We start from the raw sequence: 14,026 nt of genomic DNA, 5'->3' as shown, positions 1-14,026 counted from the left end.
GAAATATTTTCTAAACTAGAGCTAATTCATAATGAGCTACCAGCTTTCCTGTGGTGCAAGCGATTATTTTAGTAATCTGTTAATCTGACGATTATTCTGACGAGTAATCAGATGGAAAACAATTTACACTTTCTGCAGATTATTCATCTAACCGCTTAAGCCTTTTTTTTTTTTTTTTTAAATACAATATTGGAAATACAAATTAAATAATTCAATTCCTTTTTAAAGTGATAAAATAAACATTTTACTGAATTAAAATGCAATAACAGTTTTTTTTAGAGTATCATTTGTAGCAAAGGATGCATCTAAAAGAAAACACTTAAAAATGTGAAAACCTCTCAATAGCATCAGTTCAGTTTAGGGATAATCTGATGACTATTTTCTGGATTAGCTGATTAATAATTGGAGATTTTATACTGAATTTGAACCAGGTGAAGTTAAAACTTGGTTCTGGGTAGAACAAATTTACAGACAAAGGTTTTTTTCTTTATCATACATCTAAAATGTATGTAGTTTTTGTACAGTTTTAAACCAAAACTATACAAAAGCGTGTGCACACACTTTAAGTGTGTTGTTCTTTCAGAAAATTGCCTTTTTTAAATTGTTTTTGATAAATTAGTTGACAATTACTTCAATAATTGCTTCATCACAATTAACCCGATTAATCATTTCATCCCTAAGTGGGTATAAAGTGAACTTGCTGGATGGACAGCACGTCCTGCAGGTTAAAAGACTGAGGCGATCTGGACGCTCGCTTTAAAAGCCAGTATGCGCCTGGATGAAAGCGCTGAGACAAGCAGGCTTTAGAGGAACAAGTGCTTCAATGCAGAGGATTTTCAGCAAAACACCGTCAAACCCACAGTCTGTACGCTTTATGGGATGTGATTCTGAAATTCTACTCAAGATGACAAACTGGTCCAGATCAGTTTTGACGTTGATATTTTACCAGGCGCGGTCAGATAGCTGGTTTTAAAGTCTACAAAGGAATTAAAAAGTTCCTGTCCTTATTTACAAAAATGGGACATCTGCTTGTTTGGCATAATCCTGATCGACGACGACTGATTTTGAGTGGAAAATATCAAATAAAAAGATTTTAAACTAAACTAAACTTTAGTTTAGCTTGAGTTAATGTATTAAAATCTAAATAAAAAAGGGCAAAATGTGGACAACTTTACGTATTATCTTAGCAAGAATAGGAATAACTGTTTCTCTCTTTAAAAGAAAAACTAATAAAACTCAATACTTTTTGTTTTTGCTTGAGTTTTTACTCATGAAAGGTCAGAATAGCGCAAGAATGTCACACCAGGAGGAATAAGCATGTTTGTTTTTGCCCAATCCGACAGGAGAACGCCGCAGACGAGGAGCTTAGGATTTCTCTCCGAGCGTCGCAAATGTAAACAGAAATGAAATGGCAGCGCAGATGTTCGTTTCATTTACATGAGAGGTGAGGCTGCTGCTTGGATTAAATCAGGAGTTTCACAAAGCCGAGCAGCGCTGACCTCACAGACTGTGGCGGGAAAAGCTGCAGTTAAAGCGTTCTGGCATTGTTCACCAAAGACCCGCAAGACAACGGAGGTTCTGCGATTAGCCACGACTCACACGTTCCCAACGTCAAAAGAAGAAAAAGGCGACTTAAAGCTCCCAACGTGTTTTGGGCTCAAAATTATTCATATCTCTGACAGATTTAAAATGTCAAATAATCTGTTTCTTGTGACTGGAAGTCATAGTGATGTTTTGTAGTTAGTGGAGATGAAGTGTTTGATTGCCGTAATACCAAAATAGGCTATTAAGGAGGGCAGGAATGTTTTATTTCTGCATTTCATTCATTGATAAAACGTGAATGTTAACATTTTTTCCTCAAAAAGCATTCCCCTTACACACAGTGTTATTGTCCTTTGGGATGTACTCGTCTTATTTCCTATCAAAAAAGGATGATTTTAAATCAAAATCTGCCAGGTATGAACCTAACTGTAAGCAGAGAGAACGGTGCTGTGATAATCCAGAACTGTTTCTGGAGCTCCTTTATTGTGAAAAATGAAAGAATATGAACAAGAACTGGTTCATTTAGAAGGTTTAGAAACCGTTTAAGCACAAAAGTATTTACTTTTAACATGTATCAGAAATCCTTTGTCATTTTAAAAGTAGCAACACTCAAACGCAGTTCAAATAAATAAATAAATATATATATAGCAGGGGAAAAAAAGAAACAACCGTGATGTCAAAAATATATATATATTATTTAACCAGATAAAAAACTCATTAAGAACTCTTTCACAAGAGTGACCTGGCCAAGCAGCACAAGTCAAGTGAACAGAAATAAACAAAAAGTATTAGAAATATATAAATGCCACTAATTTACTTTGGGAAAGTTGCTTTTGAACATAATTAATGGATCACTGACTGATATATTCAATGAGTTTTGATGGTTGTGATGACGGTACCTGTTAAAATGTGGTTTCTCAACTGTCGACTAAGTTATTTTTCTGACTTTTTATTTCTGTGTTTTTATGACATAAAGCACTTTGAACAGAAATGTTCTATACAAATAAACTTGAGCTTGAAAACATGTTTGTTTGTTTTTTCCTCTTTCACACAATTTTCTAGTTTCTTTCTTGGCAAAACATAAGTCATGGTGCAAAATTTATTTTGTATGCTTGTTGTTTGGTTGGGGTTCTGGACCAAATATGGGAAGTAGAATAAAGTGCACCATCCGAAAGGTAAAAATATGATATTTCACATGCAGGAGGAGTCCTTCTCTTCATTCAGTTTCCTGTAAGGAGAGTGCAGCGGCACGCTGCCTGTGTTGCTGTTATTATCAGGCTTCAACTCCTCCTGACCTCATCGTTCTGGGCTTTTAACTACCACACCTCCAAAGTGCTGCACTTACACTTCTTCACGCCCGCCACCATGCACTCACCAATCCTGATGCGAAGAACACGGCCAGCAGCGCCAGGCAGGTTCCCATGACGATCAGCAGCAGGAACACGATGAGCGGATGCTGCTGGCTCATCCTGTAGTACGACTCGTACAGCCAGTCCTGGGGCTTCTCCGCCTCCGGGCACGCCTCGCCCTGGAACCCGGGGCCGCTGCCGCCGTCCCCCAGGCCGTCGGGCCCCTCGGCCCCCTCGCTGGCCCCATCGCTCTTCTCCAGCAGGTAGCGTCCGCGGGTCCACAGAGCCTCCTGCCACATGGGGGGCGCGGGGAACTTGGGGCGCTGCTGTTCTCCCTGACAAATACCACCCACCCCCCCAAAAAATAGAAAAGCAGCGTCGCGTGGACAGAGGGGCGGACAAGGGGGGAGGAAGAGGGCGAGGGGAGCTTTCTCCCTTAGGACCGTCCGCCGCCCCCCCGCCCTTCCTCTCCTTTCTAGAAAAAAGTTTCCTCAGCTCCTCCTAATAATCGACACAGAGCTGAGTTACATAGAAAGAGAACTTTCTTCTTTCCCCGTGCATCCTCGGCTGCTACTTCTGCTGGAGGTGACAAACTGAGTCAGGACAGTGTGAAAACAGATCTTCTTCCTCCTCCTGCTCTTCCTCCTCCTGTCAGTAAGACAGGGGTTGCTTGGACTTCGAGGGAGGAAGATGAGACTTTGGCTTTCTCCCTCCACCAACCTCCACCCTCTTCCTCCTCCTCCAGCTTCTTGTTTGCTCTTTATGATTGGTCACAGGGTGATGGAGAGCCGGCAAAACCCCCGTCGCCGCTCACCGCTCTGCGCTGCAGCCGCGACGAAGCAGCGAGTTACCGTGCTGAGGTGCAGATGAGGACTGAGAGAGGGAGAGAGTGAGTGTGTGTATGTGTGTGTATATCTGGGAGGGAGGATAGGAGAGAGCAGAGAGAGAGAGGCTTTACCAGTGTGTTGGAAGAGAGAGAGAAAAAAAAGCCCCAGAGAGAGCTGTTGGGTAAAAAAGTGTGGAGAGGGAGAGAAAAGTGGAAATGTGAAGATAAAGATGTGTGAGAAAAGCAAATATGTAGAGAGAGGCGAGTGTGTGTGCACATCTACGGGTGTGTTTGCGCGATCTTGTGCAAAAAGGAAGTGACCCAAGACACCGACAGGAGGGAGGAAAAGTGTGAAGCTGGCAGAAGAGGAGGCAGGGAGGAAGAGGAGTGTGTCATTGTGTGTGTGTGTGTGCTCTTGTTTAACTGTCCTATTTAGGACTGTTTGAGGCATATTTACTAACATTGTGAAGACAAAGCCCTGTCCTAATGTCGTCAGGTTTAGAGGTACGGCGTGAATTAAAGGAGCAGTGTTATTTTTTTTCCAGCCATGTTGCATCATTTTATAGCACAGTTACCTTCAGTTGTTCTAAAATCCTGTCAAATACGACAAGAAATCTGACTTCCATATTTAATGCCTTGAAATTGAATGTCTGTCTCTTTAAGAAACTCCTGGGTTTTTTTTTATCTCCTCCTTCAGCAAGTCATCACAACATGGCCCCCGATATTCACCCTTTAACGTTTTTACCAGTGTTGCACTGACAAGGAACTCCTATAATAAAATCAGTAGATGCGAAGTTCCATCAGGTGTTTGCTAATTGCTGCTGGCTAGTCTGAAGGAACCGAGTGTGGGAGTGGCTGCTCTGTGAGGCAGAAGCTTGGAAACTGCAGCTCCAAGGTGGAGCTAGATCTACCCAGCTGTTTTGCATTCCTGAATGGCTGCCAATAAAGGATTTCTCAAACATGCATGAAAAAATCAAAGCATCACTCCAGGTAAGTATTTGATGAGGGAATAACATTGTAACATGATGTATAGCTAATAAAAGTCTTTTTTTTTTTTTTTTAGGGAAAACGTCTGGTTTAGGTATAAATGCAGTTACTGAAATGAATGGAAGTCAATGCAAAGTCCTAAGATGGATAGAAATACAAACTTGTGTGTGTCTGTGCATGTGTGTGTGGGTGTGTGTGTGCGCGTGTGTGTTAAAAGCAGAATGAAAGTGAGTGAGAGGAGCTGTGACAGCTGTGCTAAACCAAGAAGAGCAGCTGAGAGTGGAGGGAAGGAAATGCCACCCCAGCAGATCGCGACGAGATAAAACAAGAGGTAAAATGAAACGTATAACCACACACACATGGAAGTGTGTGTTTGGGGGAAGAGGGATGGAGGGGCAGGAAGGAAGAGGAAGAAGAAACAAAGCCAGGAAAGAAGAAACCTCAGGAGACAGACAGAGTGTGGGAGGAAGAGAGATTGGGAGCTTCAAACAGAGAGAGGGGGAGGAGGGGCGAAGGGGGGTAATGAGTGAAAGTTTGAGAACGTCACTGTCTGGGTGTGTGTGTGTGTGTGTGTATGGACGGGGGGGTAAAAATAACAGATCTGACGAGTCAAGATGCCGACATTCCTCTCCTCCATCATCAATCCCCGCTTCTTTTCCTGCCTCCGACATTGTTAGCGACTCCATCTAGCCGCGCCTCATCCCCCCCCCCAAAGAAAGTTTACCCCTGTCTTTACGGTGAGAGTCTGCGAAAAACCAGCACACTGCAGGTAATGTTGAACAGAGGATGCATTCAACTGAGAGGTAATTTTAGAAACCGTGGGCTTTACGTTTTCAGATAAAAGCTGACTGTGCGCGACCATTACTCCGCGCTAGCTAGCATGGAGGTGAAGTGCGGGATAACAAGCCAGCTGGTGTTAAGGCAACGAGAAAAAAATGTTAGGATGGGTTCATATTTCGGCTTCTGTGGCGGAAAGTGAGGAACAAAAGTTACTGAAACCAAACTGACTGTCATGAAATGCACTTAATGTGCTTCAAGCGTGTTCGTGGTTTCCACCGTGGAGTTGAAGTCGGATCAAAAACGAGAACTGAAGCATTTATACTTTCTGTTTAATATATTTCTGAAATGTCGTCAGTAGGAGCCCAAGCAATTACACATACAGAGAAAGAAGCTGGGATGACAGTAGCATTGACTGCATGAATGAAACATTGTGCAAAATGGCAAAGAAAGCCAAAAAAACAGCTACAAAACCTGTCAGTATTTAGAAAGCAATCCCACTGATCAGTGTCAGTGACATCAGCTGGTTTAGTCCTAATGACCGATAGAAAGGCTGCAATTTGCTAAAGTATCCTGATCAAACTATTCTGCGTCCTCGAAGCTCACAGAACAACCCTCCCGTGCGATTCCCTGTCTCGGCTCCTCCAGACTAGCCAGCAGCAATTAGCAAACACTGTGCTTCTGCCGAACTCGTTAGACGAGCTACTTCTCAGCTGGTTAAAATGTTACTAAAGGGTTAATAGCGGAGGCATGTTGTGATGATTCCTGAAGGCCTCCGGCTTTCAGGAGGAGCAGGAGTTTTTAACCCTCCTGTTGTCCTCGGATCAAAATGACCCGAGGACAACAGGAGGGTTAAAGAGACAGAGGTCCAATTTCAAGACTTTAAATATCAAAGACAAACTTCCTTTAAGTCATATTAGATACATATAGCGTTTTTAAAACAACTGAAGGTAATGTGGTTACTTGATTGTGCTACAGAGTGGCACAAATGTTCTGGGTTTGAATCCTGACATGGAGGATCTTCCGCCTCACATTCAGTGACTGCTGGAGAGAGACACCAGCGTCCTGTAAGCCACGAAAATCTAATAAGAGGATTTTATACTTCTGTGCACTCGAACATTTTAATAAAAGATGACAGTGCTAAAAGTTTAACACGCTTTTCTTGTCACTTCAATGTGAAGGGAGACCTTACTGCTGTCATGAGGAAGAGATGTATTTCTGAAACATGCACATAGCTTGTTGAAATCTGTTGCATTAAAGTGTAAGGCTGTCACAATCTGAACAGGAATCATGTTATGTGTGGTGTAAGGCGGCCATTTCCTGGCTGTAAGGACTCTCATTGTGAAATCAAGCAGCCCTCAGGGTGGCTTGTAAGACACAGCTGGAACATCTCCTCTCATTTTAGTGGGTTTTAAGTAATTAAACCTCTTAGACTATTTCTACTAACCAGAGGCCACTGTTTTGTGTCGTGAATTAACATATTTCCCTCCATCTTCTGTTTCATTTATATTTATCTGTTATAGGACAATGTTAGATTTTGTCCAACACTGGTTCAGTTATTAGATCCAACATAAAATGCTTCATATATTTTTAACAATTTTCATCAATGACATTTTTCACTTAGTGGGAATTATGATTCTTGTGCCCCGATGACTTGATTATGTCTCGTGGAGTTCTTGATAAGATATTGAATCAGAGATTCTTTATGACTTAATTACTGACTGTTTGAGTAATTCATCATCAACCATGTATGATTTCACTCATTTTCTGGTTTCTCAAACCGAGCCCGCTGTGAGCATGACAGCACAAATCTGCTTTGGCAGCCACTTTCTGTTTTCCTGTTTTGACAGATTGCACACATGGCCAGTTCAAAACAGGGCGATAATTACCTTCTAATTCTGAAAATGCTGTATGTCGCTTTACCAGTACATGCCGTAAGAAAAGGGGCGCCTGAGCAAACGTACAGCGGCGGCGTGTCTTTTTCCTGGAGCACGTTGACTTTGGTTTTGGTTTGACGTTAGCTCAAACGGATCTCAGAGATTAAAGCGTGTTGCAGGCATATCCAGGGTTTGTGTGACAAGAGAGAGAAAAAGAAGAGGCTTTTGTAGCGATTTGCAAGCCGACGGGCCGGAGCGGAGTAATCAATCACAGCAGAGGAGCAACAAGGCGAGAAATCCCTAATGAATTGTGATCCAGTTGGAGGGAATAATGATAATGATGACATTAATAATGATGCATAATGTCCTGGGCTGCTTAACGCTGACATTTCTCACTCATTCTTAATGGAAACAAAGATTTCAGGTATAAAACTCTGTCATTACTCAAACAGGAGCAAGATTAGAATATTTTTGACTGACAGAAATCTTCTGTTTTTGCTGAAAACTTTAGATCAGACAAGCCAACATGAGTAAATACAAAATGAAATTCCAAGACCAAATGACCCTAAGCAGAAATGTGAATGTTTCCACTCTTCCCTTAGCATTGACTACCACATTTTAATAATTTCAACAGCAATATCAAGACCAGATTGATGCCAGGACCTGGAGAATCAATAGATCATTGAAACAGAACCTGTCTGACAACAGGAAGTATGGAAAAAGACCTCAGAAAACCAAACATGTAACAGGTTTGCTAATTCTTTTTGACTCCAATAAGCCATAGAGAGAGTCTGTTATGCACAAATGGAGAAAACAAAATGCAAAAGTGGGCAACCTTCCCTTTTATGCGATGGCCTAGTCAAAGTCTGGACATTCAACTGAGGTGCTATGGCGGGACTTTAAACGAGTTCAAAACTCTGTTGCAGCTGAATTAAAGCAGTTCTGCAAACAAGATGAGTGGAGGAATTGTTTTCCCCCACCAAGATAAAAGACTCTCTGTAACTAACCACTAACTTTTTATGGCAGCTAAAACAAACCGTCATTATAAAACTGCCTTTTCTGTTTACTCGGCTTATTTTTGTCTGGTATTAAAATTTGTTTAATGATCTGAAACATCTAAATATGAGGGAGAGGAACCATTAAAAAGCTCAGAGGCAGCAAATACATTTTACAACACAACAGATTGTAATAAATGACAGAGTAAGAATGCTTTATTCATATTATTTTATTACTATTATCACTACAAATGTTAAGTACTTTACGAGCTGGGAGAGAATGACACAGGAATAGAAAACAAAACAATGGATTGCATTGAAGTAGAGGAGCATCAATCCAATAATATCTGTATCAGTTCTAGATCGGGCATCAGTGATCAGGGCAGATCTATTCAGTCTAATTCTATGCATTGCGTTGTGAGTGACATCATGCTTTATTATTTATTTTACATTATATTTAGGATTCCTAATTGCACTTCATGAACCACCTGAGAGAAGCTTTGTTGTAGTTTAAGTCAGTTTCTTTATTATTTATTTTACATTGGCTGTTATACTCCCTAACTGCACCGAACAAATTAAAGTTGCGTTGTTTTTACATGTTTGACCAAGTTTTTTTAAAACTATTGGTGTATTTAAATGTGATCTACTGGTTATCAAATAAATTTGTAATTCGGTACATTTACATACGTTTTTAAACACATACTGTGTTTAAAAAAAGAAACGCTTTGAGTCAATTCAACCTGATTTTCTGTATCGGATCAGTATCACCTGATACTAAACCTCAGATATTGGTATCGGAAGTGAAAAAAAGGGGATTGGTGCGTCCCTAGTTTGTAGTTATAAAACCTTTATTTTTACCGTTAGGAAAAAAATGTGACAAACATAAAAAGTACAAACAGGCAACGATGAATAAACACATATTGCGTAGGTGGATGAGGATATAGTGTGGGTTAGTTTTCTTTCTGTCGTTTCGGATTATTATGTTGTTCTCGGTGAGCGTGCTAATGAATTAGCTCTGGACAGACTCCAAGAAAAGAAACCAGGTGTTTGCGCGAGCGGATCATGTTGTCCTTTCATGTGATCTTTCATTTTCTTTCTATCTTTCTTTCTATCTTTTTTTTTCTAGCTGTGCATGGTCAGTTAACAGATTGAGTCCGTAGCTCGTTAATAATGTCTTCCCTTTGGACTAATGCGGTGTTCTTGGCCAAGATAAACACTTGGAGATAAAAGATTGTCAGAACAGAGAGGCTGCCCGGGAGACAGATGGAGGGGGAGAGAGTGCAGCGCGGAGACGGAGGATCATTGACAGCACTCCCATGACAACTGACGGCCCTGACTGTCTCAACGGGACGGCGCAGACGTGTTCGACTGTCTGTGACACCCGTATGCTGGATCCTATTTGGACACCGTGTACAATCTTTTATGGATTATATTCAACAGCAAAATGTCAAATACTACTGTTAAACCTAGGATGTCTTTAAATTTTCCACCCGTTTCTCTATTAGCAAGAAATTAGCAGGAAAGAAGGTACAAATCTATCTATATTCATAAACACTCAAGTTTTTCCACATAATTTTAAGTGGCTTTTAAATGAAGTCATCTTACTGGGACAGGTTGTCAAGATCTTCTGTGTGGAATCTACAACTTTTCCTAGTAATTGGCTGTTTTAGTTTTTTTTTCCTCCAGTGAGCTAGTTTCTAACCACAACCCAAAATAGTGCATATTAATTTAAAATGGGGAACCGTACTATCTCATAGCGTGTCTCTATTTCAGCCATGAGTTTGACTCGTGACCTGTACTCTGAGTGGCAAAAGGAAAACCATTTTTGGAAAGAAAGTCACAATAAGGTCCTGTTTGCAGTTTATGGGACACGGAAAACAGGAGGTGCTCTGGTCAGATTAGAGTGAAATTCAACTTTTTGACAGTCTGTGTAACGGTGGGGTTGTGGGCGGAGCTAAAACTGACCTGTTGAACTCCAGTAGATTAGCCTCATTCTGCAGGGAGAGAGCCTCATTTGTCTTATTATGCTCACATTCCTATAGCAGGCTATATTCTATATATTTTTCTGTTTCTCTTTTTGGGATATAAACTGTAGTGGAAGTAGAAGTAATTCTGATATGAAACTCAAAGCGTGTGTAAACTGAATTGCCCATCTGTTGCATCAAATTAATTGGATATAAAAAAACGACAAAACTTCAGACCGTAACAGTCACTTTCAAGCTGCTGCACAGCTACAATCCATATTTCATAACCAATCCAATAAAATGACCTCACACATAACACACATATCACATTTGTTTTTTGTTAATTTTACAATTCAAGATTAATTTTAAGGTTTTAATTTTATTTTTGTCCTGATTTTAAATTTTTACACAGCTCACAAGCTGGGTGCCGTTAATAATCCACAAACCGCTAATCCATAAAAATCAGTTACCATGGTTTTAATTAGTTGTTCTGCTTCTGCCGTTTCCTGAACCACAGAGTCTATTTTTGGAGCCAGCATAGGTTCTAATCTCTGCTTCGATAGTCACTTAATTTCATTAAACGTAGGCATTCAGGCATACGTTACTGAATCTCTGCAAGTATTCATGTTCATTTTCAGTGCTAACTCATATTGGCATAGTTGCAGTATGTATACATTCCTTGTGATTTTTATTAAATTGGACGGTAGAGCAAAAACTATTATACAACTGTTAAGCATGGACCTGTAAGCAGTTTCAACACAAATTACAATTTTAAAAAGCCATAGTTTAAATCCTGATGAGTTTAAACAGTATCATGATCTGGCAGAGCATGCGGTTGATGCAGATGTTTCTTCTTTGCAATTTTTCTCTCCTTTCACTTCTTTTTAATTGGAAAATCAGGCCTGTGTACACCCAATTTTAGACCAATGACTTTAAGGTTAGTAGCTCCAAAATGTAATGTTTTTTTTTTATTAATATTATTATCCATTGATTAGTTTATTATCAAAATAGTGGGGGAAAAAAACCTTTATAAAATTATGTTTGCATTTTAATGACTTGTTTTTTTTTGCAGCTGTGTGGAAACAACAGAAAGGGGAAAATTCATTAAACTTCTACCATTTTTTACAGAAAGCCAAATTTTCATGTACGTCAATCTTTTTTACTTTACAAAGAGCAGAACGTCATGACATGCATGTGTTATGCAGAAAAATGTGAAGTTATAGAAAATTTGTACGGTGTAAAATTATATAGCTTTGCTTCACAAGTATGTTCATAAACAACTAATAAAGACAATTATGATAAACTAATGGGGAATTATTTCAAACCTAATTAGGAGCTTGATTAAGAAGAATGCAAACATTTACTTTCTATTCATTACCAAAAACAGTGTAAAAAGCTTTAAGACAACTTTTACTGCTGTAGCACAATCTCATAAATTGGTTAACATTAAATTTAGGAATATCTACCTAGTGCTAAAAAAAATTCTGACCTTAAATGTTTTTAGTTTATTTGCATATTTTCTAAGACTGGGGACAGCTACACTAACTTTGCAATAGAAATGACTCTGGAACATCTCTAGAGAAACTTTAATTTGCATAAGAAAGTAAGGCAATCAAATCAAGTAAAATCGTCTTTGCTAATCACAAACATATAACATATAAACAATGCAAAGTCTGACGTTGAGGCTCCACTGGACCGGCGGATGAGAATCCCACTCTCTGTGTCACTAACCTCCTGTTGTGAAAGATCCGGCCTTCTGGAGCGCCAAAGGCCCGAGTATTTACTTAATAAACAGAAGAGAGCGTGAGACAGGGAGGCCGACTGACGGCGGCCATCGCGTGTGGTAATAACCCAGATTCCCTCTGACAAGCTGATAGCTGCTCGACATGAAGTGCGATGCGTTTACAGTCCGCTCGGTGTTGCTCATTCCATCTCGTGTTAACTGTGAGACTGTCCCAGCGGCTCCGTGGCCCCAGAGAAACGGCGGCGAATATGTGTTTCATTGTCACACCAAGTACGCCTTCTGGTGGCAGCCAAGGCATTTGGCAAACATGTGATAAAGCCTTAATCTGTTGCTTTATACATCAGTGTTTACTTTTTCCCAAAGCATCTGTGTTAAAGGGACAATGTGCATTTTCCAGGCACATACTGCAATTTTATAGCATAACCGAGTAACTATGTTACCTTCAGTTGTCCTAAAAAATGCTATAAATATATCAAATATGACTTAAAAGAAATTTGACTTCCTGATTTAAGGCTTTGAAATTTGGTATCCGTCTCTTTAAGAAACTCCTGCTCTTTCTGAAACTCCGCCTTCAGGAAGTTATCACAACATGGCTCCTCTATTAACCCTTTGACAAAGTTTTTACCAGCATTTCACTGAGAAGCAGCTCAGTTGATGCACAGTCCCACCAGGTGTTTGTTAATTGCTGTTGGCTAGTCTGAAGGAGCTGAGTGGGGGAGTCGAGGGCTGCACTGTGAGGTGGAAGCTTGGAAACTGCAGCTCAGAGGAGGAGCTTTGTGTTGAGGGCGGGGCTAGGTCCACCCAGGCATTTTTCCACAGCTGAATGGTTGCCACGGGAGATTAAAGGATTTCCCAAACATGCATGAAAGAATCCAAGCAACATTCCAGGTATGTTTTTGATGAGGGAATAATATTATGACATGATATAAAGCTTTAAAATGTTGATTTTACATGATACTGTCACTTTAAATTCAGCTCAAAATGTTGACATTGCTTGAAGGTTTTCATATTTTTTCACATTATTACCTCAAAGTTCGGTGTCGTCAACAGGAATTTATAACACAAAGTGTGAAACATTTGAGAAGTTGAAAGGCATGTGATGCATATTTTTCTGCATTTTTACAAATAAATATGGGCAAAAGAGGGTGTCTGCATTCGTTTTACCCTTTTCTGACAACAACAAAAAAAATTGCTCTGGACCAAAATCGGAATCAGGCGGTCAGGCTCTGTAAAAATCGGTGACGGTCTGAAAAACTGCAATCAGTGCACCCTGAACAAACCCCTTTAAAAAAGCAAAAATATTTGTGGCTGTAACATGAAAAAAATAAAGATTTGAAAAACTGAATACTTTGGCATAATATCGAAACATACAATATAAGATTCCTGCTCGGTGGCACGAAGTCAGTCTGATCTCATTTGATGTGCTTCGACAGAAAACAGAGGAGATAAATGAAGAGAGCTCCGGCGCCGCACGGCACATAAACACAACGCACACGCACGCACACACACACACACACGCACGCACGAGCGCGCGCACGCAGCTTCGTAACGGCGTAGCTGGAAGTGCGTCTGGCTGACTGTGCCAAACAAGACGGCTAGAACTGTGAGCCGTTTTCATCTCTTGAGCTTCACACTTATTCAGTGTGATAAATGTTGCTCTTTAGAGCTTCTTCAGCAGGTCTGCTCAAATAAGGAGAATCATTCATCGCCAACGAAATACACACAAACAAATAAAGCAGAACTAATCGCTGGCATTTAATTTAGACGAGAGATTGAAGGGAAGAAGAAAAAAAAAGAATAATTAAATCAAATTCTCTGTGTCTGACAGATAAATACCACACTAACTTTCTACTTGTTGTGAAGCAGAAAAACAATGTTTTTTCACTGAATGTGAGTTTAAGTAGCTATAAATAGAGTAAGCTTTTATATTCCCTCACATTAACGGCAGGTGTGGCTGGGCTGACC

General features: G+C 40.2%; 1 protein-coding gene across 1 annotated transcript in view; it reads right to left on the bottom strand.

The window, feature by feature from the left end:
• Positions 1–4,207, bottom strand: part of adcy2b (adenylate cyclase 2b (brain)) — a 69,659-nt gene extending 65,452 nt beyond the window's left edge. Inside the window, exon 1 of the mRNA XM_088010104.1 lies at positions 2,918–4,207. Coding sequence (XP_087866230.1) covers positions 2,918–3,190 — 273 coding nt within the window. The 5' untranslated portion in view covers positions 3,191–4,207. The remainder of the gene's footprint in view (positions 1–2,917) is intronic.
• Between the last annotated feature and the right edge of the window lie 9,819 nt (positions 4,208–14,026).

This window comes from Poecilia mexicana, unplaced genomic scaffold (genome assembly GCF_051168715.1).
Source record: "Poecilia mexicana isolate PSO_F unplaced genomic scaffold, ASM5116871v1 scaffold_11, whole genome shotgun sequence".
NCBI classification, from domain to species: domain Eukaryota; kingdom Metazoa; phylum Chordata; class Actinopteri; order Cyprinodontiformes; family Poeciliidae; genus Poecilia; species Poecilia mexicana.
Note: the sequence above shows the minus strand (reverse complement) of the source record. Positions and strands in the feature narration are given on the sequence as shown.